Below are 25000 nucleotides of genomic sequence, written 5' to 3'. Positions count from 1 at the left end.
ATTACATGCGACTTTCCAAACACAAAAGCGACTGTCAAGCAAAGGGTTCACGGGATCTGCGTCTCACCTATGGTACGCTGTGGGGAACGCGTGACGCCTCGGCAAACGTTGGGAAAAGTTGAAAAGTGATTGAATTACTTGGTCCACTTTATTTGCAGTAGCCTTCATAGAATCTGCTCTAGCTTCAGATGAGACGTGAATTTTCCAGTTTCCAGTAAAGGGCAGACCGAAGATGTACAGTGTACAAGAGAGGAGCAGTCGAGTGTCATTGAATAAGAGGAAATAGTTATCTGAAGGACGACTGCTAACATAAGCCTTCTAGCTACGAAATACAGGCCTTTCTCCATAAGTTCACCTTAATCGAAGACTCCTTGTAACATTTGCGTGGTCTTGTTCCCGGTCTCCTATCCCTCAAGGACTGGCCATCTGCCTTTGCCCTTTGAAGATCTCATGGTCCACATTAGCACATTCATGATGTTTTGGGATCTAAGGGAGGAGGATGTTAAATGCAGGAGAGCCAGAGGAAGGGAACACAGTGTGGGGAGGGTTGTGATGAGACGGCAAAGGAAGAGAGAGAGAGAGAGAGAGAGAGAGAGAGAGAGAGAGAGAGAGAGAGAGAGAGAGAGAGAGAGAGAGAGAGAGAGAGAGAGAGAGAGAGAGAGAGAGAGAGAGAGAGAGAGAGAGAGAGAGAGAGAGAGAGAGAGAGAGAGAGAGAGAGAGAGAGAGAGAGAGAGAGAGAGAGAGAGAGAGAGAGAGAGAGAGAGAGAGAGAGAGAGAGAGAGAGAGAGAGAGAGAGAGAGAGAGAGAGAGAGAGAGAGAGAGAGAGAGAGAGAGAGAGAGAGAGAGAGAGAGAGAGAGAGAGAGAGAGAGAGAGAGAGAGAGAGAGAGAGAGAGAGAGAGAGAGAGAGAGAGAGAGAGAGAGAGAGAGAGAGAGAGAGAGAGAGAGAGAGAGAGAGAGAGAGAGAGAGAGAGAGAGAGAGAGAGAGAGAGAGAGAGAGAGAGAGAGAGAGAGAGAGAGAGAGAGAGATAAAACCACGAATTGATGATATTGGCAAGTGCAACAAGAAAGAATGCTGTAATGGATGAGCAGTTTAATAATTGATGTTAACTATATGTAAAAAGCTCTCCAAAAATGTGTGTGTGTGTGTGTGTGTGTGTGTGTGTGTGTGTGTGTGTGTGTGTGTGTGTGTGTGTGTGTGTGTGTATGGGTGGATGAGCGGGTGTTGATAGTAATTTCTTTTAAATGTATATGTTGTGTGTGTGAAAGTGCACACATGTTTCTTATCTTTGTTTTATTCTACTTCCTCTGCGTCTTTGTTATTATCTTTATTATTTTTGTTTTTGTTGTTGTTGCTATTGTTGTTCGTCTTCGTCATCATCATCATCATCCTAATTGTCTTCTTTTTATCTCATTATTCTTCATCGTTATTATTGTTATTGTTATTGTTGTTGTTATCTTGCGTCGAGAAAGAGAACAGTGTAAACACACACACACACACACACACACACACACACACACACACACACACACACACACACACACACACACACACTATAGTGGTGTTGTGTGCTTCATTTCAGCATCGCGGTCACTTTCATTCGCTACTATTCTGGACTTTCTATCTGGCTTTGTTATTACAGCAAGTGTACCCACACTGTTTGAACTCTCCTATACACTTAAGACTTTAACAGAACTTTGTGTGTGTGTTTACCAGGTGCCCCTAACCAGAACACACACACACACACACACACACACACACACACACACACACACACACACACACACACACACACACACACACACACACACACACACACACACACACACACACACACACACACACAGCCCGGTAGCTCAGTGGTTAGAGCGCTGGCTTCACAAGCCAGAGGACCGGGGTTCGATTCCCCGGCCGGGTGGAGATATTTGGGTGTGTCTCCCTTCACGTGTAGCCCCTGTTCACCTAGCAGTGAGTAGGTACGGGATGTAAATCGAGGGGATGTGACCTTGTTGTCCCGGTGTGTGGTGTGTGCCTGGTCTCAGGCCTATCCGAAGATCGGAAATAATGAGCTCTGAGCTCGTTCCGTAGGGTAACGTCTGGCTGTCTCGTCAGAGACTGCAGCAGATCATACAGTGAAACACACACACACACACACACGCCCGGTAGTTCAGTGGTTAGAGCGCTGGCTTCACAAGCCAGAGGACCGGGTTTCGATTCCCCGGCGGGGTGGAGATATTTGGGTGTGTCTCCTTTCACGTGTAGCCCCTGTTCACCTAGTAGTGAGTAGGTACGGGATGTAAATCGAGGAGTTGTGACCTTGTTGTCCCGGTGTGTGGTGTGTGCCTGGTCTCAGGCCTATCCCAAGATCGGAAATAATGAGCTCTGAGCTCGTTCCGTAGGGTAACGTCTGGCTATCTCGTCAGAGACTGCAGCAGATCAAACGTGAAACACACACACACACACACACACACAGACGGCTATAAATGATATATCCATATGCACATTTCCTTGCTTTGCGATGCACATACACACGTTATGAGAAAGGAAAATCAGAAACTATTGAATTTTATCTTTTATATCGTTTTTATATATGTTTTTTAATACGTAGAAAAGACTGGCCAAGGATAGAGTAAAAACTTTTAATTAGGTGAAAATAATAATGACTAGATAAAAGTATGAAAGTATGATTTAACATTCATTCTTTTATATAGGTAAGCATTACAAAGAAGTAGTTAACAATAGAGTAACAGAACAGTGGTGCTGAGATGTGATCCTTCATTGTGACAGGCAGCAACACACTACTATAGGCACTGTGAGTCTTCACGAGCACACACGAGAATAAAAGAATCATGATTTTTCTGCAATGCCGAGTTTGTATAATTTGAGTAAAGAAAGGATGACTTTACAGTGTTTAGGGTTGTGACTAAGGAAAATTTGATTTGGTGATATGTTAATCATTGCCACGTAGTCAGAGGGCGAGTTAGGGGAAGGGTGGAGGCGTGTAAGGGCACTCGGCAGCTTCCACGCAGAACGGGTAGTTGTGGTCCGTGTTGAAGAGAAATCCAGGATCACACACAGTAGCTACCCCGACCTGGCCTGCTGCGTTGCATTTGAAGTATCCCGCATTGCAGTACTCGCACATGCGGTAGTTCCCTTTGTCGGGACAGTTGATGGAGGCAACGCAGTCCGGGTCAGTGGTTGTGGTGGTTGTGCTGGTTGTGGTGGACTCGGGCGTTGTGGACGTTGAGTCAGGGAAGGTGCTGCAGATGAAGGTGGTGGAGCTGGTGGTGGTGGTAAATGAAGGATGGTTGCCACAGAGGGTAAGGCAAGGTGCTCCTGCCTTACAATTGCTGGAGGAAGACTGGAAGGTCTCGCCGTGTGGGCAGGAGTGGTGGTTCGCCTCATGGGCGGGCCCTTCTCCAGAGCATATATAGTACTTGGTGCAGTCGTAGGGGTCAATGATTTGCACGTCGCCGGTGTGGCAATAGGGGGAGCACTCAGGGGTGCAGCACTTCCAGCTGTCCTCCACACAGTTCCACCCGTCGAAGTAAGGCCTCTCGCTGGGACACGTCATGGGTCCCTGCAGGTCGAGGTTGCTGTCACACTGGAAGTATTCCCTGCAATTCTCTGGGTTGGCGACGAGGTCCTGGTTACCTCTGCAGCGAAGATGGCACGTTTCCCCGCCACAGGAAGAAACGCACGTGTCACCGGAGATACATAAGCCATTCACAGGGTCAAACACGCCCGTAGGAGGTTCACACGCTATTGGGTGTTGAGATGGCTCGTCTTCATGCACGCACACATAGAATTTCGTGCAATCCACTGGATCCTCTACAAAATCGCCTTCGGAGTGGCCCTTACAATCTGGTTGACACGGTGCGCAGATTGGCTGGCACTGCGAGCCTGCCACACACAGGCTGACAGAAGGGTCGAAGTGATCCCCTGTGTCGCAGCTATGTGAGGTTCCCGTTGGTACCTCATCATTCAGACAGTAGTAGTACTGTGTACAATTCCACGGATCCGGCACAGCCAGACCAGGTTCAACACCCGTGCAGTCTGGGATACACCTGTCTAGGGCAGCGACGCTGAACACCTGTAAGGGAGAGAAGTATAGGTGTGTGTCCGCGGACCGTATTCAGAAAATCTTCATTCTCTCACCAGGACAATTTTCAAAGCCCACAGAGTTAATTACCAGGATTCTCAAGAGTATTTCTGCAATTGATAATGTAAATTTTTTTTGATCAATAGAACCGAAAAAATCTCCCCCACAATCGCTTATGCTGTATATTACTACCACTATAGTAGCAGCAGCAGTGCTATTAATATTATTATTATAATAATAATAATGATGATTAGTAGTAGTAGTAGTTGTAGTAGTTGTAGTAGTAGTAATAACTCACCAGCAAAGCGATTGTCACAAGGTGTGTGTTCATGTTGGCTAGTTGGAGTGACTGATAATACATAAACACAGCACTGCTTTATAACACACACACACACACACACACACACACACACACACACACACACACACACACACACACACACACACACACACACACACACACACACACACACACACACACACACACACACACACACACACACACACACACACACACACACACACACACACACACACACACACACACACACACACACACACACACACACACACACATCCGACAACACACACACACACACACACACATATCCCGAGAACTGGCCAATTCTTAAAAAGTGGTGATGATAACAATGATTCACGGAGTTGTTTGTCAGTTGTGTGGGAAGAGATGCAGGTGGGGGTTGGGGTGATGATTGGCGGTTGGTGGGGGCCGTGGAGGCGCAACAGGTGATGCTTGGGAAGGAAAGATAAGAGAAGGCGAGGACAGGAAGACGGGGAAAGCTTGGTGGACGAAGAGACAGTGTATTGTGCATTCATTCTATTATTATTACTGTCATTAGCGTCATTGTTATTTTTATTATCATTATTATTACTATTATTATTATCAATACAATTATTATTATTAATACAATTAATATTATTGTTATTATCATTATTACTATTATTATTAATAGAAAGAGAGAGAGAGAGAGAGAGAGAGAGAGAGAGAGAGAGAGAGAGAGAGAGAGAGAGAGAGAGAGAGAATGTATTCCTTAAAGAAAAAAATGAGATGAGTGGCAGAAAGAGAAATATGGATGGAGTGTGGGAAGAGGGAAACAAAACAACAACACAAGAATACAATAAAGTACCGAGAGAACCCAACACGGGTAGAAGAAATCGGTCAACAAAAGCAGTCCGAGGAAATTGTAAAAGAGGGAGTGGAGGGTAAAGAAGGAGGGTGTGTATGTTAAAGTGAGAGAGGCTTAGGAGTGATCTATCTGGGATCTGCGCAGCCAGCGTGAAGCGAGCGAGTTCTTCAACATATTTGCTGGGCGACGAAGGGGAGTCTCTGATATCTCACCAAAATTATGAAAATATATATATATATATATATATATATATATATATATATATATATATATATATATATATATATATATATATATATATATATATGTGTGTGTTTCACTGTTTGATCTGCTGCGGTCTCTAACGTTACCAGACGTTACCCTACGGAATAAGCTCAGAGCTCATTATTTCCGATCTTCGGATAGGCCTGAGACCAGGCACACACCACACACCGGGACAACAAGGTCACAACTCCTCGATTTATATCTCGTACCTACTCACTGCTAGGTGAACAGGGGCTACACGTGAAAGGAGACACACCCAAATATCTCCACCCGGCCGGGGAATCGAACCCCGGTCCTCTGGCTTGTGAAGCCAGCGCTCTAACCACTGAGCTACCGGGTGTGTGTGTGTGTGTGTGTACAATTCACCTTCTCCTCGGTCCCCTGCTGGTCACCCAGCCAGTCTTCCCCATTACGGAGCGAGCTCAGAGCTCATAGACCGATCTTCGGGTAGGACTGAGACCACATCAACACACTCCACACACCGGGAAAGCGAGGCCACAACCCCTCGAGTTACATCCCGTACCTATTTACTGCTAGGTGAACAGGGGCCACACATTAAGAGGTTTTCCCATTTGCCTCGCCGCTTACCGGGATTCGAACCCGGCCCTCTCGATTGTGAGTCGAGCGTGCTACAACCACTACACTACGCGATGTGTGTGTGTGTGTGTGTGTGTGTGTGTGTGTGTGTGTGTGTGTGTGTGTGTGTGTGTGTGTGTGTGCGCGCGTGCGCGCGCATTGTTTAGCTGATAGGATTTTACCGTTTGCTTGTTGGTGGATTGAGAGTCCACATTCACAAAAAGTAACAGAGGACAATAAACAAACTTATTTTAAAACTATGAATGAAGTGTGTTTTAGTGAACTTGTAAGTAGCATCATTGCATTTAACTGTAAAACAGCAGAACAACCATAAAGATCAGTGTGCTTCACTTCTTGCTAGCAAATTCACAAATAAATAATTTAATAAAATTAAATATCGGTGAAAGTGATGCTATCATTTCCGATAACGGCTTCGGTCAGAGAAGGCCTGGATGTGCAGGGTGTTGAAGAGAAGACCAATAATAGCCGCCCTGGGACATCGCCGATATTTGTCTCCGATCCGCGGGGAACGTTGACCCAGGCCTGGGGGAGGCCCAAGGCACAAGAGAAAGGAGAAAAACTTGGGCAAAAAAGCAAAAAAAACAAAAAAAAAACAGGAAGGTTTGGTATAGACGGCAGGAGATGGAGGGAGGCACAACACACGAGGTGGTAAAGGAGGACGAGACGTCACTTACTGGTTTGTAGGAAGATGAGTTACGACGCGGACCGCACCACTCCCCTACCCCCCCCCCCCCCCACACACACACACACACTCTCTCTCTCTCTCTCTCTCTCTCTCTCTCTCTCTCTCTCTCTCTCTCTCTCTCTCTCTCTCTCTCTCTCTCTCTCTCTCTCTCTCTCTCTCTCTCTCTCTCTCTCTCTCTCTCTCTCTCTCTCTCTCTCTCTCTCTCTCTCTCTCTCTCTCTCAAGGTAAGACAATGAGAGAGAGAGAGAGAGAGAGAGAGAGAGAGAGAGAGAGAGAGAGAGAGAGAGAATGCGCGCCTTCAGAGACACTTGTGTGAAGGGTCATTTATATGAGGTCCTTTCCTAGCTTAGTGTTTAATTAGAATGGCTTTATAGTTGGTACGCCTTATAAGACTGGCCTGAAAAAAAAATGATATCTATAATTCTCTCTCTCTCTCTCTCTCTCTCTCTCTCTCTCTCTCTCAGGAAAACGAACAGAATAGTAATTGGCTAATAACTGTGGGAGGAAAAACACTTATAATATATAGGTAATATTGATATGACAAAACTGGACCTAGATATTCATGCTTTTCATTATAAATGTCTCCTTTGATTTTCTAACATATACTAAGCAACATCCTAGTCATGCATTAATATCAGAATAAAACAGTCAGCCATGTCACCAGTGTAGAACTTGAAAGATGTTGGTAGTCTCTAGGGAAGCAGATAAGATTATGTAGGATGGAGTGAAGGAACATTAAAGCAGGTGAAGAGGACAGTGGGGCGCAGCGGCAGGAAACTACTACCTGAGCAGACGCCATCTGTAAAACTGAGGCACCGGTAGGCTCTTGGGAGAGGGGAGCGCCATGTGAGAGAGATTAATGGTTGACGCACTGCATAAGGGAGGAATTAACACGGAGAGTAAACCAGAGACTAAGACTCGGGAAGGAAACGCATTACACATTTTTGTACATAAAACTAAAGGTACAAGCAGCGAGGGCGACATTTTTTCTAACTACGTGGCGGAGGAATAGTAGTAAATTGGATGAAATGTAAGTTATGAATGGTATTTTCAAGGATGAACAGTTAACCCTATTTTCATGAATCCATTTTTATGACCCATCATCCAGTGAGGCAGACCCAACCAGACTTACAGCCATCCAGTCGGTCAAACAGTCAACTAAATAAGCAGTCAGATATTCAGGCAGTAAAGCAGTCCATCAGTCACGTGGCCAATTAGCTTGCCACCCAATCAGCCAGTCGGTTAGGGAACTTGGTCAGTAACACAAAAGGAAAGAAAAATTTCTCTCTCTCTCTCTCTCTCTCTCTCTCTCTCTCTCTCTCTCTCTCTCTCTCTCTCTCTCTCTCTCTCTCTCTCTCTCTCTCTCTCTCTCTCTCTCTCTCTCTCTCTCTCTCTCTCTCTCTCTCTCTCTCTCTCTCTCTCTCTCTCTCTCTCTCTCTCTCTCTCTCTCTCTCTCTCTCTCTCTCTCTCTCTCTCTCTCTCTCTGCATCTCTCTCTAATCCATCAGTGCTTATCCACGTATCCCAGCTGTGCGCCCATCTTTATGTACAGTGTGGGCTGAGCGGTGGCTAGCGCGCGACGATGGTTGTGCAGCTGAGGCGGTCAGCTTTAAGTGACATGGCACTACCACGCCATCACGAGCCAGTCATGCAGCCCGTGCCTTGTTTTCCTTAGTGGCATAGGGATCGCCGGTACGCGGAGAGGAGGGCAAGGCTTTGGAGAAGGGACGAGAGTTTTTAGTTATGGTGCCTTTATGCGCTGTTTGTATTTCTTCCTATGTATATAACCAATTGCGGGAAGAAAGGGTTATTTTCTTTAACTGTCCTAATATATTTCAATTGGAAACAAAAATAAAACATGTATTGGAGATAGTAAAGAAAAAAGTACCTAATTTGATTTTTTATATATTTATCTCATTCACTCATTTGCTCACTTATTCACTTTATTATGTTCTTACTTACGTACTTATTTAATTGTTCTTTATATTCACGTTTTCATCTACCCATGGATATCTACTCACTGGCACGACTAAAAACATGTTAAAATGCATCAAACAAGAAACGATGAGTCCTTCTCTCTCCTTGATTAACTACGTAAACAAATTCAAAGAAGGGACGCAAATTTTTAAGGCGGCCCTATACCACTTCCTTTCTTTCTGTATGGAGAACCAATTTAGGGAGAGAAGGAAGGGGAGAGCTTTTCTTTAATTTTCTAATATTTCAATTGTAAACAGAATTAGAGATGCGTGTCAGGAATAGTAAAGTAAAAGGAAGCTAAAAAAAAAAAATCACTAGTAGCAAGTGTAAGTGAGAGGAACAAAATAACATGCAGTTTATATTTTACAGAAGTGGAGCAAGATATTGTCTAATCACTCGGTAAGAGAGGACATCTTGTGACTATAAATTTGTGTTCGCAGCCTCCAGGAATGATGAGGTAATGGAGAAGGCTCGATGGAACTGAGGATGAAGAGGAACCATCATCTTTACTGTCCTACATTCCTGATGGTGATAAAGTATGGTTAGTAGTTAATAACACTTGACGAGAATCAATAGATGACTGAACATTACTGCATAACATTTTTAACTTGTGCCACCTATAAAGAAATGGTGGAAAGGAAACTGTAGAAGTAGAGGAGGGCAGTGAAAAAGTTGCCAGTGGATCAGCAGTTGGGAAAAGAATATTTTAAGCCTTAACGAACAAACGCTCTACAAGGAAGTCTGGCTACAAAGGGAGGGATCTCACAGAACAGAAAAGTGTAAATACCTGGGATCAACAGTGACAGATGGAGAGCTGGGAACAGAAGCAGCCCAGACGGAAAAAAGGAAAGAAAAAGTATTGAGAGGGCTGTGTGATCAAAGTATTAGGAGGAGAATGAAGGGCAAGGCGTACAAGACAGCTGCAAGATCAGCAATGATGTATGGGGCAGACACTCGGCAGCTCAAACAAAAATGGATGCTACAGAGATTACAATATTTCAATGAATGTGATATACTCGTGTGTGTGTGTGTGTGTGTGTGTGTGTGTGTGTGTGTGTGTGTGTTTACGTGAGGCGTAATCTTAGAGCAAGAAGTTCAACAGAACGTCATCTGGTGCAGACAACTGACGTTCGCTATCGAAAAGTGGTCTTTGAGGCGACTCGTCGGCAAACACTTGAGGGATCCTGGGTTTGCTGGGTCGCTGAATAGGATGTGTTGTGTTTATGCCGGGGATGGGACAGAAATGGAAGGAATAATTAAGGGCAGATCAACTTGACTAGAGTGATATTTATGTACTTCCGGTAAAAAAAAAAAAGTGGCAAAAGTTGTTAGTTCAATGTCATTATTCATGTCATGAAACTCAGGATTGTTTCCATCACTAGACTTGAAATCACTTGTTGAAAAAGTCCTAAACCATTAGGCTGCACAGTAAACATTTACACCACATCCATATTGATGAGTATAATAAGTATGAAGTGTGATCGTCTCAGGAACCCAAGTGGCTTTGATTTCTAAGCTATAAGATCTTCTCAAGCGATGGTACTTACTTTCTTTTATATCTCTTGCAGGAATTGAAAAACCCAGGTTTGATTTCAAGATGAACAGAGGAAACGGACAGACCATGAATCTAGAGAGATCTTGGTGAGTTATATTTTTATCCATACGTGGTAAAAAGGGAGATCAGTAGGCAACTCCACTATTAATGATAAGACTTAATAATGCAGTAGGCAACTCCACTATTAATGATAAGACCTAATAATGGTAATTATAATGTTTAAGTGAAAACAGTCCATAATACTTTTCAGTGTGAAAGAAGTTGAAGGTGAGGAATTTATAGCAATTTCAAAGCCATCAGTATTTCCCAATTTTATGTTTAATACAATATAAAACAATTTCATTTAAGCTTTTTATGAATTTTGCAAGAGGTGCCTCCTTATAGTCATGGTGACCGTCAATGAAAATGGTGAAGTAACAAGATATGTGACCCTCATGACTTGAAGATCTAATTGCAGCCTTAGTCACTCACTAAGTGTGCAGACACGAGCTTCTCACTAATTACCTCTAATACTGGATAGGAGATGTCTATTTAATTTTTTTCTCCTTGTAGTGACTTTTATGATTTTTGTATGAACATTTAGTTACTTCTTTAGCAGCTCACTCCTTGTAGTGCATTCACATTTCCTCTTTACTCATCTTTCGTAATCAGCACAATTTTTCTCTCATGAATGTGATAATCAATCTTCAGGCCATGTCCGTCTTGAAGCGCTCCGTGACAGAAGGAAACTTGCAGCAGAATCAATATTTCCCAGAAGATGCATTAAAAGATTGGGAAGATCTGCGAATGATTAGCTGAATTAGAATGGCGTTACATATCGAATGGAAGCTAATTCTCTCTCTCTCTCTCTCTCTCTCTCTCTCTCTCTCTCTCTCTCTCTCTCTCTCTCTCTCTCTCTCTCTCTCTCTCTCTCTCTCTCTCTCTCTCTCTCTCTCTCTCTCTCTCTCTCTCTCTCTCTCTCTCTCTCTCTCTCTCTCTCTCTCTCTCTCTCTCTCTCTCTCTCTCTCTCTCTCTCTCTCTCTCTCTCTACTCTCTCTACTGTGATGAGAGGACAGGGTTGTTGGAATAGTAAAAACAATATATATTTTAAAGCTGGTTTATTTGATTTTGAGAATCTACATTTTCATAAATGGAGACACTGACTAATCTGTATTTTTGTCTTCCTCAATAGGTTTTAGATGGGGCAAGAAAGTGCATCACCAGCACTTTCTGCTTAGGTGTGATGATGGGTGCCCTCCCTAGCTCACCGCTGGATAGGACAACGTGAGGCTCCAGTAGCATAAGAAACTGTCCTCTGATCACCAATTGGACCAGCAGCCTCTGGACGCCCTAGCACACTACTGAGGAGGACAATGAAAGCATTTCGCAGAAGAAACCGTGGTCTGGATTCGACAGCTTCTTGGGATGCTTGCTGATGAAGAAAGTGGTCACCAAATGGCAAGAAATATATATCTAAAAGTTGTAAAAGAAAAAAAATAATTGTAAAAAAAAGTTTGAAATGTACCCAAAACTGAGAATAGCGATAAAAATGTAAAATTAATTGTTAAAAAAATCCGAGAATGTACCAAAAAACTACATTTTGCTATAAAAATGTAAAAAAATACTGCGAGAAATCCCTAAAAAAGGGTAAAAATGTACCTAAAAAACTGTATAAGTCGAAAATACTCCGAAGACCGTCCGGAGATTCTGTTGAAGAGAATTTGTAACTTATGAAATAAAAGACTTTGTGGGAACACTCTTTTAATTTGATAATTGCTACACCTCTCTATTACAAAAGTCTCCGGACACTCTCCGGAGTATTTTTGACTTAGTACAGTTTTATGGGACATTTTTTTGCCCTTTTTGTGGATCTTTTTTCAGTTTTTGCTACATTTTAGGTTTTTTTTTCTCATTTTAGGTAGTTTTTTTTATCATTTCATGCTTTTTTTTTCATTAAAAATACACATCTCTACATTTTAGGTTTTTTTTTTCATTTTAGGTAGTTTTTTTTTATCATTTCATGCTTTTTTTTCATTAAATACACATCTTTATGCTGTTCATTTGACATTTTCTCTATCCTCTTCAGTAGGCCATTTGTGGATCACTTCTCAGTAGTGTTGGCTGGGAAAGCAGAACGAGATAGTCCAATGGTGCACTCAAGAAGCTGTTGAACGTCCTAGGGAGGCGCAGGAAGCTGGTTCATTTGATGATAGCACTGGCTTTGAAGGCTTCCCACTCCTCATCTAGCTGTAGCAATAACAGATGGTAGTCGTGACACTCCCCCAGCAGCCTTTTCAGTCCTGGACTCTAGAAGCTTATCCATCCGGGGGTTGCAACTTCCACTGTTTTGGCTCTTGCAAACTGGAAAACAGAAAATAAATAGATATAATCCTTATACTCTAACGTCTAACCCGTTTAATGCAATGACGTCTATATAGGCATCATAAAGCACCAGTATAGATAAATAAAGAAAGGAAAGGAGAAGAGAGGGCAAGGTAGAGAGAGAGAGAGAGAGAGAGAGAGAGAGAGAGAGAGAGAGAGAGAGAGAGAGAGAGAGAGAGAGAGAGAGAGAGAGAGAGAGAGAGAGAGAGAGAGAGAGAGAGAGAGAGAGAGAGACGGGAACTTGTATCTTGTATAATATAGTATTTCGGTGGAAGGGACGACTCCCGAGTGGTGCGAGAATTATGATTTAGGAGACTCGGTATTAGTTGAGTACAGTGCAGCGGGTGGAGTGGTGGAGTGGGTGTCTGATGTGGGCAGTTGTGTGCAGTGGAGGGTGCGATAACGTCAAGGCTTAAAATGACAGTGGTGTATGCTGATGTACAGGGCTTAGTGTTGCTGATGTACAGAGCTTAGTGTTTTTTTTTTTATGTAAGAGGGAAAGGCAATTTTTTTTATGTAAGAGGGAAAGGCAAGCCAAGTACAACAACAACAAAAAAAGAGAAGATCAACTTAATTGTCAGTTCCCTTCACGAACAATAAGAGTTAGCCAAAAAGTGAGGGGCAAATGTCTTGAAACCTTCCTCTTACAAATAGTTAAGTCGTGAGAAGATAAAAAGAAATACAGAAGCTGGCAAGGAGTTCCAGAGTTTACCAGAGAAAGGTATGAATGACTGAGAGTACTGGTTAACTCTTGCATTAAAGTGTTGGACAAAATAGGGGTGAGAGGAAGAAGAAAGCCTTGTGTGGTGGCGGTTTATTGTAAAGGAACGTTTACGTACCACAAAAAGCTGGTATATAAACACACACACACACACACACACACACGCACGCACACGCACACGCACACACACACACACACACACACACACACACACACACACACACACACACACACACACACACACACACACACACACACACACACAGTTACACTAAACATTAATAACATACCTCACTATTCCTTCAAAATACCAACAGTACAACAACATTTAAATAAACAAGGCGGTAATCAACTGGGAAATCATTTAAGCAGTGACTAATGGAAATAAAAAGAAGAACGGGCATCTCTTGCAAGCGAAGCAGTATTAGAAACGGAGAATGTATAGAAGGATAAGGGAAGGGAAAGAATGAAGCAGGAAGAACCAAGGCAACAAGGCGGGGTTAAGAAGGGAATGGTATTTGAGAGAGTAAAGAGGAACAGGAGCGAACAGGGAAGGAGGGGAATGCGAAAGAGAAGCAGGAAGATGATAAAGAAAATGCCTTCATAGAAAATGTAAAGGGCGGTGTTGGTGAAGGGAAAACCAAAGAAAGTAGAAAGGGGATAGGAACGAGAGCAAGAGCGAGAGCGAGAGAGAGCGAGAGCGAGAGCGAGAGCGAGAGCGAGAGCGAGAGAGAGAGAGAGAGAGAGAGAGCCTCCTGTCAGCACCGCCAAAAAAATGAATAAAAAAATGAATGCATAAATATAATCAGAGAAAGGGGAGAGTGCATGAAGGCGAGCTGCTCATTTGCATGGCAGGTGCTTCCGATGTCCCTCTCCCTTCCGGCAAGCCCCGCAGCAAATGACGAGGTAAGGCGCAGGGAGAGGCAAGGGAGAGGCAAGGGAGAGGAAAGGGTCTGAAGAGAAGGGAAGCAAGGGAAGGAAGGTGGAAGGAACACTGAAAATGGAAGATCAGGAAGGAGGAAGGAAGAGAGAAGTTAAAGAGAGAAAAGCCGAAAGGAAGGATGAGAAGTTGACAAAGAAAGATTGGGAAGAGGAAAATAAGAAAGCTAGGGATGTGAAAATAAAAATGACCGGTGTATAGAGGAAAGGTGGTCTAGAGCAGAGAAGGAAAATGATAAGAGGATGGGAAGGAACCAAACAGTTAGGAGAGAAAAAAAAAAGAAAAAAAATAAGTCAATAGAAAAAAAAAACGTAAGAAATGTCAATAAAAAAAAAAAATCAGTGTAAGAGATAAATCAATAGAGAATAATGTAGATGGTCAAAACGTAAGAGTAAGACTGCGCCTGATTGTTTACCAGTCTTACCTTGACTTGTGCACTTCAAGACAAGAGGATCAAGATCTCAGCCGAACCAGATCGCCCAATGTGAAAGAAGCCATTCTGCACAATCTGTTGAGGAAAATATTATTGTTATTTTTATATATATTTTTTCCTCTTGGCCAGCCTTTACTCACTAAATATGAAAGACACAAATATGAATCTCCGAACGTGACTTTATCCATCTTATAGACATCTAACCAAGAAATCTAAAAACTCCTGAGTTTCCCGAGTGCTGCAGTTACGGATTATGAAGAATGCCTTACGTTATCTGATTCCCACCACCTCACCTCACCTCATCGACCACCACCATCACCACCTTCACCACCACCACCACCACCACCACCACCATCAAGAGGCTGGAGGTGGTCTGCCTTTGTGTGAGCCCGAGCCTCTTATTTACAGCTCGCCCCCAACACTCCTCCTTTCCTTCCTTTTTCCACGAACAGCTCCTCCTCATCTCTCCATCACCATACTGCTCCTCTCAAGTCCATTTTTACGGTATTTTTTCTCTTATATTTTAATTATTTCTTTTCAGAAAAGGAAAAGCTTTTTTGCACAATCATAACTTTTGTTCTTAGCTTTCTCCCTGTCTTCCTTGCCGCTTTTTTCATTCCTTTTACATCTTTACATTGTTCTGAAATGACTTTGTTCCTTACCTTTGTTCTATTTTGTTGTTTCCTATTTTTTTTTCTTTTCAGGTTTCTTAGTTTTCTTTTTAATTCGTACTCTTGTTTAGCCTTCTCCTCTTCTTCCTTTTCCCATGCTTCCTACCTCTCCTCCTCCTCCTACTCCTCCTCTTCCTCCTTCTCCTCTTCTACTGTCGAGAGTACTTCAGATGCCCCGAGACCAACATCTGGCTTTCACTGCATACCTGGATATTTTCGATGGTTGGAAGACTCTGCCAAGAAAAAAACAATCTTAATCATTGAATAATTCTAAATTCCCAGTTGGTCTTCACTGTGCTGTACATTTCAGAGCTTCATATGCATTCTAACACAAGTGAAATATTCTTTACATCAATACGTTGCTCAATATATGTTCCTTATTTTTCTATTTCTAGTGTTTGAAGGAACGTGTTTGGATGGTGGGAGGCTGAGTCGGTGGTGGTGGTGTAATATGAGTGTCTGGAGGTGGAAATGCGGTTGCCTGTTAATAACGAAGAGGAGGTGGGCGGGGTCAGTGAAGAAAAGCGTGAAAAAAGGAAATACAGAGGAGAGGGAATGGTCTCTTCTTTGTGGAGATGAAAGGGACCTAAGAGATGAGAAGGGGAGAAAAGGATGGGGAAGTGATTGATGTATTGATGGAGTGAGAGGGAAAGAGAGAGATGGGAAGAAGAAAAGATGGAAAATAGATTAGTGGAAACACGAAAAGAAAGAAAAGGAAGGAAAGAAAATCAAAATGAGAGGCTGCATGGGAGGAAATAAGAAAGAAAAAGGTTATAAGAGAAAAAAAAAAACTGATAAGATCAAGTCCATGTTATCTACTAAATGAAACAAAATGAAAAATTCGCACACTATCAAGAACTAAAAGTAAAATGAAAGCAAAAGAATGGAGAAACGTTCTGATAAGTACGATTCACATTTCCACATAATCTGCAAAATCTATTCAGTATTTTTCCCCGCCGGTGCGCTACTCGGCTCACTCGTTATGCGTGTGCCATTATTTGAACGAAACTGTAGAGCCTCATGCGCATTAAACACCGCCATTAATGAGAGAGAGAGAGAGAGAGAGAGAGAGAGAGAGAGAGAGAGAGAGAGAGAGAGAGAGAGAGAGAGAGAGAGAGAGAGAGTGTCTGCTTTCCTTTCTCAGCAGCAACAATTACCATCTCGTGCTCTCCTTCCCAATCACTTTGTTCAATCAATTACTTATTTCATTTCGGGGACAAACAGTGCAGTGGTGATCAACAGGGACATTTCATCCGAGGATCAACTACCGTGCGGCGCCCAGTGGATGAGGCACAATCGCTGAGGAAGGCGGGTAACTGACATCTCATATATCACCGTCACACGCAACAGTGGATGAATTTAAAGCGCACCTATGCTCCAAATCTCTGTGATGCACTCTTGGAAAAATAAAAGATAATCCCTCAGAACTCTGTATGAACGATTAAACCCTTTAAGTACCATGACGCGTTTCCATATTCATTCTGGTTACTATTTGGTGACTATATAGCTTCAGAAACTTATGTGGTGGATTAAAATAGTGAAGATTGTAGCCATTAATCTTCTGACTTCCACAGATCCTTCCTAATGTTAATAAAATGGTCTAATCGTGCTCAAATTTCAAGGCAAAACTGAGTCTTACTACTGAAGGGGTTAAGATTACATGGTACGAGAATTCACATTGCTAGATGACAACGCGGTTAGACAGAATATCAAAATCGGTGTCAAATCTAAAATATTCTGCTTTCAGTTTGCTTGTCGTATTTGCACTTTATCTCGTTCAGTGGAGGGCAGCATGACCTATAACACCGATTTCTGTAAGTTACTTTGACGCACTCTAAGTAACTTGCAGTCATTTAAAGAACATTATCTCAAGGCATGAAATTAGCTAAAGCGGTTATAAGTGCTATAGCGATCTTTTTTTTTTTTGTCGACTTGAAGTATGTGGCCACAACTTCAGCCAAAATATCACCAGCTACCCCCTTCACCTCACAGCTTAGTGACACGTTCCCTTTACGGTCAAATGGCATAAAAAATTAAGTCTTGACGCTTGTTTCGCTTAATCCAAGTGTTTAGTTTGTAGGAGCTTTGTGTTCGGTACACAGTTAACGTGCCGTGAGAACCATTAATTGATGAAGTCCATTAACTTTCCTCGTTTCACAATGTTTCGACAAAGTTGATGAGTCGATGAACAGACGAATAGTTCCTTTTTAGCATTTTAACTGCACAGTCGTGAGCACAAACTAAAGCTTATATGAATACGTCAACAAAAACGTTTTAATCCTTATTCATGTAAGTACTTAGTATTTCTATTGTGTTTTATTTATCTATTTATTCATTTTTCTTTTTCTACTTTCATATTTTTCTACACAAAACGAAAAGAAAAAGAGTACAAAAGTGTTCAGAACAGCATGTCGGTGTCCTTAAATATCTTGATGGCGGGAAGCAAGAATCAGAATGAAAGAACGAGTTAAAGCACCGTCAGAAAGATCGATGAAAAGTTACATTACTCTTCCAACACCCAGAATATCAGATGGTTTATAAAAAGTGAAGTTGGATCTGACGTGACACGCTAGATTAAAAAAGAAAATAAAAATAAAAGGAAAAGCTGTCTGCAATCGAGACTATCAAGTGAAAAGTTTATGGGAAATACTTTTACATAACCAGAGTTCAGTAGTTGTGGTCTCGTTCACATTTTCTTTTATGTATTAACCAAAAATACAGAAAGTGGAGAAAATGGCAATGTGATTATTCATTAAAAGTCACAGTAATTCATCAACCTCTTTGCGCTATCAGTATTTACATGTACAAAAAGGCTCTGAGGGAAGATATTTTAGGAAGTGGAAATCAAAATAAAATGTAGTGAAGTAAATACGAAAACATTGACAAAAGAAATAAAATTGTGTATCATGAATTATAAGAAATTTTAAAGGTGAGCTTGTCTTGGTGTAAAGAGAGCCTAGGTCAGGCAAGACAGGTGGTGGTCGAACGAGGAGAGGCAGAGATTGATGATTTATACGTACAATAGAATGACTTAATTAAGCGCATATATATGTAATCCTGAAACACACACACACACACACACACACACACACACACACACACACACACACACATACTACTCGCACGTCAGAGATAACTAACAACTGCAGAATATATAGAGCAGAAAAAGGCGGTGAAAAAAGAAAACGTAAATAAGGCCGATATGAGATGGTGGAAAATTAGCTTTGAAAATACAAGGGTATTGTGAAAGGGAGTGAATAATTGGCGGAGGATGACGAGGCGAGAGTGATTGATGGTGTTGGGTACAATGGAGTGGCGCATGTGAGCAAGTGAAAGGAGCTGGAGTATTCCGGTTTGTTAAATAAGAATAGCGAGAGAGAGAGAGAGAGAGAGAGAGAGAGAGAGAGAGAGAGGGCAGTAGTTGAACACAAAAGTTGTAGTAACAATAATACAAAAATAACAACTACTACTACTATTACTACTACTATTACTACTACTACTACTACTACCACTACTATTACTACTATCGTTCATGATGGATTACTTTAAATTCCCAAACACACTGATCTGCGTCATGTGATGGACAAAAGCGGATACTAAATTATAAAACCTATAAAAAAAACATTCTTTCTACTGTAATGAAAGTACAATACAGTCATAACAATAAAGATGTCAACATATTCCTTACTCTACATATTTCTCAATTTGAAACATTTACATAGGCTAAACATTTTCTTTTTACTCATAATAAATAAAAAAAAACTAAAAGTACAATGCAGTCAATTCCAATGTCAACATATTCCTTACTATTTTACATATCTTCATTTAAAGCATCTATATGGGTTAAACATTCCCAGTCATAATAATAAAAGTGTCAATATATTCCTTCCTATACTCACTTTAAACACTTTAAACACTTTTTCTTTATTATGTTTGCCATTTGTGTACAGATTGTGATAACGAAATGAATTTCATAAGACAAACAGCCCTTTGTCTTATGAAATTCATACATGTTTCTTAATTTCAAACATTTACATGGACTAAAACATTTCCTTTCCCAATAAAAAAAGTTAAAAACAGTCTTATCGTGTTTTCTACTCACGCATACTAACTTCTCCCTAGTTAGTATGCCGGAGTTAAGGCCAGTCAGCTGTGGGTGTTAGCTCGATTAAGCCATCTCCTCTACTCCCCACACAAGGCTGCTTGAATGGTTACGAATAGCATTTACAGAATAGAATACGTGTGGTGGGAAGACGCAAAGGTGGTGGCTTGTTGGAGTGAAAGCCCGTAACTGAGTGGACTTGATTCTGGCTTCCAAAATGGCTATAGGGAAATTAGTAGGCGTGAATGTACGTCAGACATTCTCAGTATCGTATTGTGTAAGTTAAGATAGTGCGCAGAGACAGTAAAAGGAGAAACACTGAGAAGAGAAAGAACGAAGAAGAAAAAAAAAAAAACGGTCACCAGCTTCCGAAGAGGGACAATAAATCACCGAACATCGTTAATCTTTCAGAAAATTCATTCACTCGGTCGAAAAAAAATCTCCTTGAAGCTGCTTTTTTATTTTTTATTTTTTTCTAAGGCTGGGATTATTTGCTGCCGTGTTTACATCCTGTGCAGGAAACGACGAAACGCGCAAAGACGACAACATGAGAGTCCCTAGAGAAAAGATGCGGTGAATAGAGAGGAGGAGGAGGAGGAGGAGGAGGAGGAGGAGGAGGAGGAGAGGAGAGGAGGAGGAGGAGGAGAGAGAGAGAGAGAGAGAGAATGCCCTTAGAGAGAGAGAGAGAGAGAGAGAGAGAGAGAGAGAGAGAGAGAGAGAGAGAGAGAGAGAGAGAGAGAGAGAGAGAGAGAGAGAGAGAGAGAGAGAGAGAGAGAGAGAGAGAGAGAGAGAGAGAGAGAGAGAGAGAGAGAGAACAAGTAAGCCGAGCGATTGCTTCAAACGTACTGTTTCTCGTGAATTGCTGTCGTTGTTTCTTTTTTGTTTCCACAGTACAATAGAACGTGGAACTTTTGTCAGGATAAGAATTTTACTGAACAAAGATGGACTGTACGCAAATTACTTAATTAAAATTGCACATATGCTGGAGTGTAACAAGGAGAAAACACACACACACACACACACACACACACACACACACACACACACACACACACCGTTGACGAGAAAAGACCCGGAGAAAGAGAAAAACGAGGCTCGTAAACACTAGGAAAGAAAACTTATTAAACAGTTTCGAGAAGCTGAAAGGGAATGTATTCTTTGGTCCACAGCTCAGCATATTCATTCTCTCTCTCTCTCTCTCTCTCTCTCTCTCTCTCTCTCTCTCTCTCTCTCTCTCTCTCTCTCTCTCTCTCTCTCTCTCTCTCTCTCTCTCTCTCTCTCTCTCTCTCTCTCTCTCTCTCTCTCTCTCTCTCTCTCTCTCTCTCTCTCTCTCTCTCTCTCTCTCTCTCTCTCTCTCTCTCTCTCTCTCTCTCTCTCTCTCTCTCTCTCTCTCTCTCTCTCTCTCTCTCTCTCTCTCTCTCTCTCTCTCTCTCTCTCTCTCTCTCTCTCTCTCTCTCTCTCTCTCTCTCTCTCTCTCTCTCTCTCTCTCTCTCTCTCTCTCTCTCTCTCTCTCTCTCTCTCTCTCTCTCTCTCTCTCTCTCTCTCTCTCTCTCTCTCTCTCACAAGTTTCCTTCGTTAGTCAGGGAGAATTTCAAGACATCACCTGAAGTCTGACCTGGAAACTGTGCACTCTGCCTTCCTTCTTTCCTTACTCCTTGATCAAGCGTACCTCCCCTCGTTCCTCCGCGTTTGTTTTGCCGTCTCATTCCGCCAAAACAAAACACAATAGTTCCACGTGCCTTATTGATGTTCTCTCCAGTATTCTACATTCGCCTTTATCTTAATTTATTCATTCTACTTATTCTTCTATTCTTACTACGTTTCTCAATTTTCGGCCTTCCTTCCAGTCTCAGTCTATCTCTCTCTAAAAATAAATAAATAAAAATAGCAATAATAATAATAATAATGATAATAATAATAATAATGATAATAATAATAATAATAATAGTAATGATAATAATAATAAAATCCTTATTTATTTACGGTCAGTACATTAATCATCACGAGAGAAGACGTTAAGGACAGAAATTTTCCTGATTATTCATTTTTCACAAAGTATAACCTTGGGTGGTGTTGGCAGGGGATATGTTGAAATATTGGCTTTTCTCTCTTCAGTCACACTCTCCCCATATATTTTCTCTCCCTATGCTGTACCGTCTTTTTCAATGCATATTTTGCTATATTTCGCTGCAACACTATCCCTTTCTCTACCTCAACAAAGGCATATATTCATGTCAAGAAATTTTTCTCAATACCTTTCGAACATATTACTCTTTCTTTCTGTGCTTCGTGGTCTTATTTTTTTTTATAAACGGCATTACTGCATATTTTTATCATGGCATACTTTTGTGTCTGTTGCTTTGGATACACGTTTCTTTATGTGGATCCTTGTCAGGGTTTGTTTGTTTTTTCCCTCCAACCCCGCATCCTCGTTGGATTATATCTTTTTGAATGTGAATCTCCTCTCTTGCATGCACGTTGGCACTTTGGTGGAGAGAGAGAGAGAGAGAGAGAGAGAGAGAGAGAGAGAGAGAGAGAGAGAGAGAGAGAGAGAGAGAGAGAGAGAGAGAATATATGAGGATGACAACTAGCTGCTCACAAAGCCATTCATTAGTTTGATTAAATTTAAAAAATACATTCATATGCAACTTATTTTCATGGATTGGTATCAAACTGATAATGATCGCCGCTTATACATGGAGGTTACGGTTCTCTTCTCCAACGAGGGAGGTTTATGAACTTTGGGTGGATCAAGACTTTGCTATATACACGTGTCTCTTCACGGTATAGTTTCGCATCGTTATCCTCTTCACTCATGTCGAAATACGAGCCTTCATTAGCAGTCTCCTAAAGTTTGCAGCGCATTCTAGTATGACACTTCGTCCTCAAGCACATCATATATATCACTAATATTCTAGTTATTATTATCAGTTCCTCTGATTCGTGAAATATGAAGTGTTATATATATATATATATATATATATATATATATATATATATATATATATATATATATATATATATATATATATATATATATATATATATATATATATAAAGAATGAAAAAAAATATTAGCGAAGTTATAAACGACGTATCTTTTCTCATAACTACAGTCTGCTCATTACCAATAGATTTTAACACCATAATTTCTCTCCCATGACAATATACAATATAACAACAACAATTTGTACTGTTCTGAAATTTGTAAGAGACTGAGGAACATCCCAAAACACCACAGGCAGGCAGTAAAAGTGTGGCACGGGTACTCCATTAATCAACATACCGCCATTATAACACACTAGAATAACAATCTATACACAGGTGGTTTGTTTGAGCTAAATTTGCCTGTCTTCCTCGGCAGATAACTTGACAAAAAATGAAGGAACGATTTGTGCATGTAATGGGACCAATAAGAGGTGATTCTGTTCAGCGAGGTGGTGTAACAACGAGGACCAGCAGGTAAGTATACGTTTCACCTTTCCCCATTATCGGCGGGCGGTAATGAGGCTGTGGTGGGTAATGAGAGCAAGTCCTTGCCAGGCGAGTATTGATTAACCTATTAGCTCCGCTCAATGCCTGCCCAACACACTTCTGTCCTTTTTGCCACCCTTTCCCTCCCCTTCTCCCTAAACCCTTCTCTTCTCCCTTGCCTTTTTTCTCCTCCTCCGTCTGCTTTTCTTACTTTCTTTCCCTACATTAATCTTATTTTCAATGTCTTTTCCTTCCATTTTTCTTTCCGACTAAAACTCCTTTAAATGAATTCCTTGATTAAAAAATATCACAACGCATACATTCCTGGCATTTCTTTTTTAATCTATCAGAGAAGTGGCACACACACAAAAAAAAAAACCTTGCTCATGCCGTTTTCAATAGGATAATGAAAGCGGAAGAACAGAGAGAAGCCAATCTATTTAATGAAGCATCTTGGTATTCCTTCTTTGAAACGGTTCAGATTATAAACAAGATTAAAGATACAGACAAGCAGAGAGATGCAGAGTTAATTCATTATAACTATAAGGGATGCACCAGATTTCCTTCTTCATTTATTGCAACGTTTCATATTCGCAGAAGGCATCATCAGGCTAAAAGACTCAAAATAGCATGGAGCACATCGTAAAAATGGAATATAATATAAAAAAAAATTCTGGATTATTATACCGTATGATATGGATTTTTATTTTCCATTTGTATGATGTGTTCAATGCTCTTTTTAACCTATTAGCCTGATGATGTATTCTATACAAATTATGCCACTGATATAACCATCACCACTACCATTGCTATCCTAATAACACACCTATTAATCCCACTACTAATACACCTAACCGAACTTAAGGGAGCGCGCACACACAAATACATGCACACGTATGTGTATATGCACACGCTCACATTCACGCGCACACACGCGCATACACACACACGAACACACACACACATACACGCACACACACACACACACACACACACACACACACACACACACACACACACACACACACACTTTTCAAAGTTTACATAAACAAATTAAAATTTATACTGTCAATACTATGCACAGTGTTATATACATTCTGTGTCTGATCAATAAAGGCCGTGGAGAAGGTTGGTGCCAAACAATCTTGCAAGTTGCTCACGTCACAGGTTCATGTCAAGTTATGTACTTGTGTACTTTATAATTTAGCTAAAGTGAGCGTGGCAGGAACAGCTCAGCGCGCCGCGTTGCACGCTTCACGCTAATTATAAACTCAGTTAGCCATAATTAGGGGCGAATAAAGTGACTCACTTGTCATTAAGGTGAGTAATAACGAGTGTCAGGTGAATTGTGGCCGCTGAGGGAGTCTGCCGTAAATGATGTGCGCTGTAACATTAGTCACCCTGCGAATTGTTGCCCACACACTCATTGCCGCTGCCGCCCACCATCCTCATTACACTTTTTCTCGTTAAGTAACGGTGGATACATTTCTTCCACGCTCCTTTTGTTCATTTACATATGACAGCTTCCTCATTCCATATCTGAACCTGCATTATCGTAGTGAATATACTTGTGTTAACTTTCATTATGTTTCTTGCTTTTGTTGTAACCCTTTAAGATTCGTAAGAGATTGATTCCCTAGCGACAGCAAGAGTGAATACTATATTACGTAATATGGCATTAACATGATTATTCTTACACATTATTCTCATTATGAACAGGAATCATATGTTCATATCTTTAGATTATATTTCATCATATTAATAAGGTCATTCTCATCTTTACAACACTTTTGCAAGTGAACACAGGAAATATCTAAATAAAAGTATGAAACAACATGAAATACTCGTTCGTATGAATGTGTAACTCGAATAAACAGTTATTTCTCAACCTGCATGGAAAAAAACCCACAAGTGTACACAACGTCACAAAATATATTGCGACTTTTTTTCTATGCATGACACACCTTAATAC

The 25000-nt window shown here is 41.3% G+C and overlaps 1 protein-coding gene and 2 long non-coding RNA genes across 4 annotated transcripts in view; 1 reads left to right on the top strand and 2 right to left on the bottom strand.

The window, feature by feature from the left end:
• LOC123504170 overlaps nucleotides 1-12059 on the top strand; it is a 36441-nt gene extending 24382 nt beyond the window's left edge. Inside the window, exons 3-5 of the long non-coding RNA XR_006674729.1 lie at nucleotides 9212-9312; nucleotides 10340-10412; nucleotides 11498-12059. This is a non-coding gene — a long non-coding RNA (uncharacterized LOC123504170). The remainder of the gene's footprint in view (nucleotides 1-9211; nucleotides 9313-10339; nucleotides 10413-11497) is intronic.
• LOC123504169 (peritrophin-48-like) lies at nucleotides 2559-4533 on the bottom strand. Its single transcript, XM_045254507.1, has 2 exons — nucleotides 4400-4533; nucleotides 2559-4092 (listed from the first exon to the last, which is right to left on the bottom strand). The coding sequence occupies exons 1-2, from the start codon at nucleotides 4460-4462 to the stop codon at nucleotides 2980-2982; spliced, it is 1176 nt and encodes a 391-aa protein (XP_045110442.1). The 5' UTR covers nucleotides 4463-4533; the 3' UTR covers nucleotides 2559-2979.
• A 214-nt stretch (nucleotides 12060-12273) lies between the features above and the next one.
• Nucleotides 12274-25000, bottom strand: part of LOC123504171 — a 60224-nt gene continuing 47497 nt past the window's right edge. Inside the window, exons 3-4 of one of the 2 annotated variants that reach the window (XR_006674731.1) lie at nucleotides 14773-14856; nucleotides 12274-12666 (exon numbers count right to left, since the gene is read on the bottom strand). This is a non-coding gene — a long non-coding RNA (uncharacterized LOC123504171). Of the gene's footprint in view, nucleotides 12667-14772; nucleotides 14857-15483; nucleotides 15686-25000 lie in introns of those variants that run through there. The other variant, XR_006674730.1, reaches the window with a different exon arrangement.

Source organism: Portunus trituberculatus, chromosome 15 (genome assembly GCF_017591435.1).
Source record: "Portunus trituberculatus isolate SZX2019 chromosome 15, ASM1759143v1, whole genome shotgun sequence".
Taxonomy (NCBI): domain Eukaryota; kingdom Metazoa; phylum Arthropoda; class Malacostraca; order Decapoda; family Portunidae; genus Portunus; species Portunus trituberculatus.
Note: the sequence above shows the minus strand (reverse complement) of the source record. Positions and strands in the feature narration are given on the sequence as shown.

Bases quoted from the DNA above. Each gene is read 5' to 3' on its own strand.
- LOC123504169 (XM_045254507.1), bottom strand. From the start codon at position 4,462: ATGTATTATCAGTCACTCCAACTAGCCAACATGAACACACACCTTGTG. The intron at 4,093-4,399 runs GTGAGTTATTAC...TCTCCCTTACAG, and splicing joins TTGTGACAATCGCTTTGCTG to GTGTTCAGCGTCGCTGCCCT.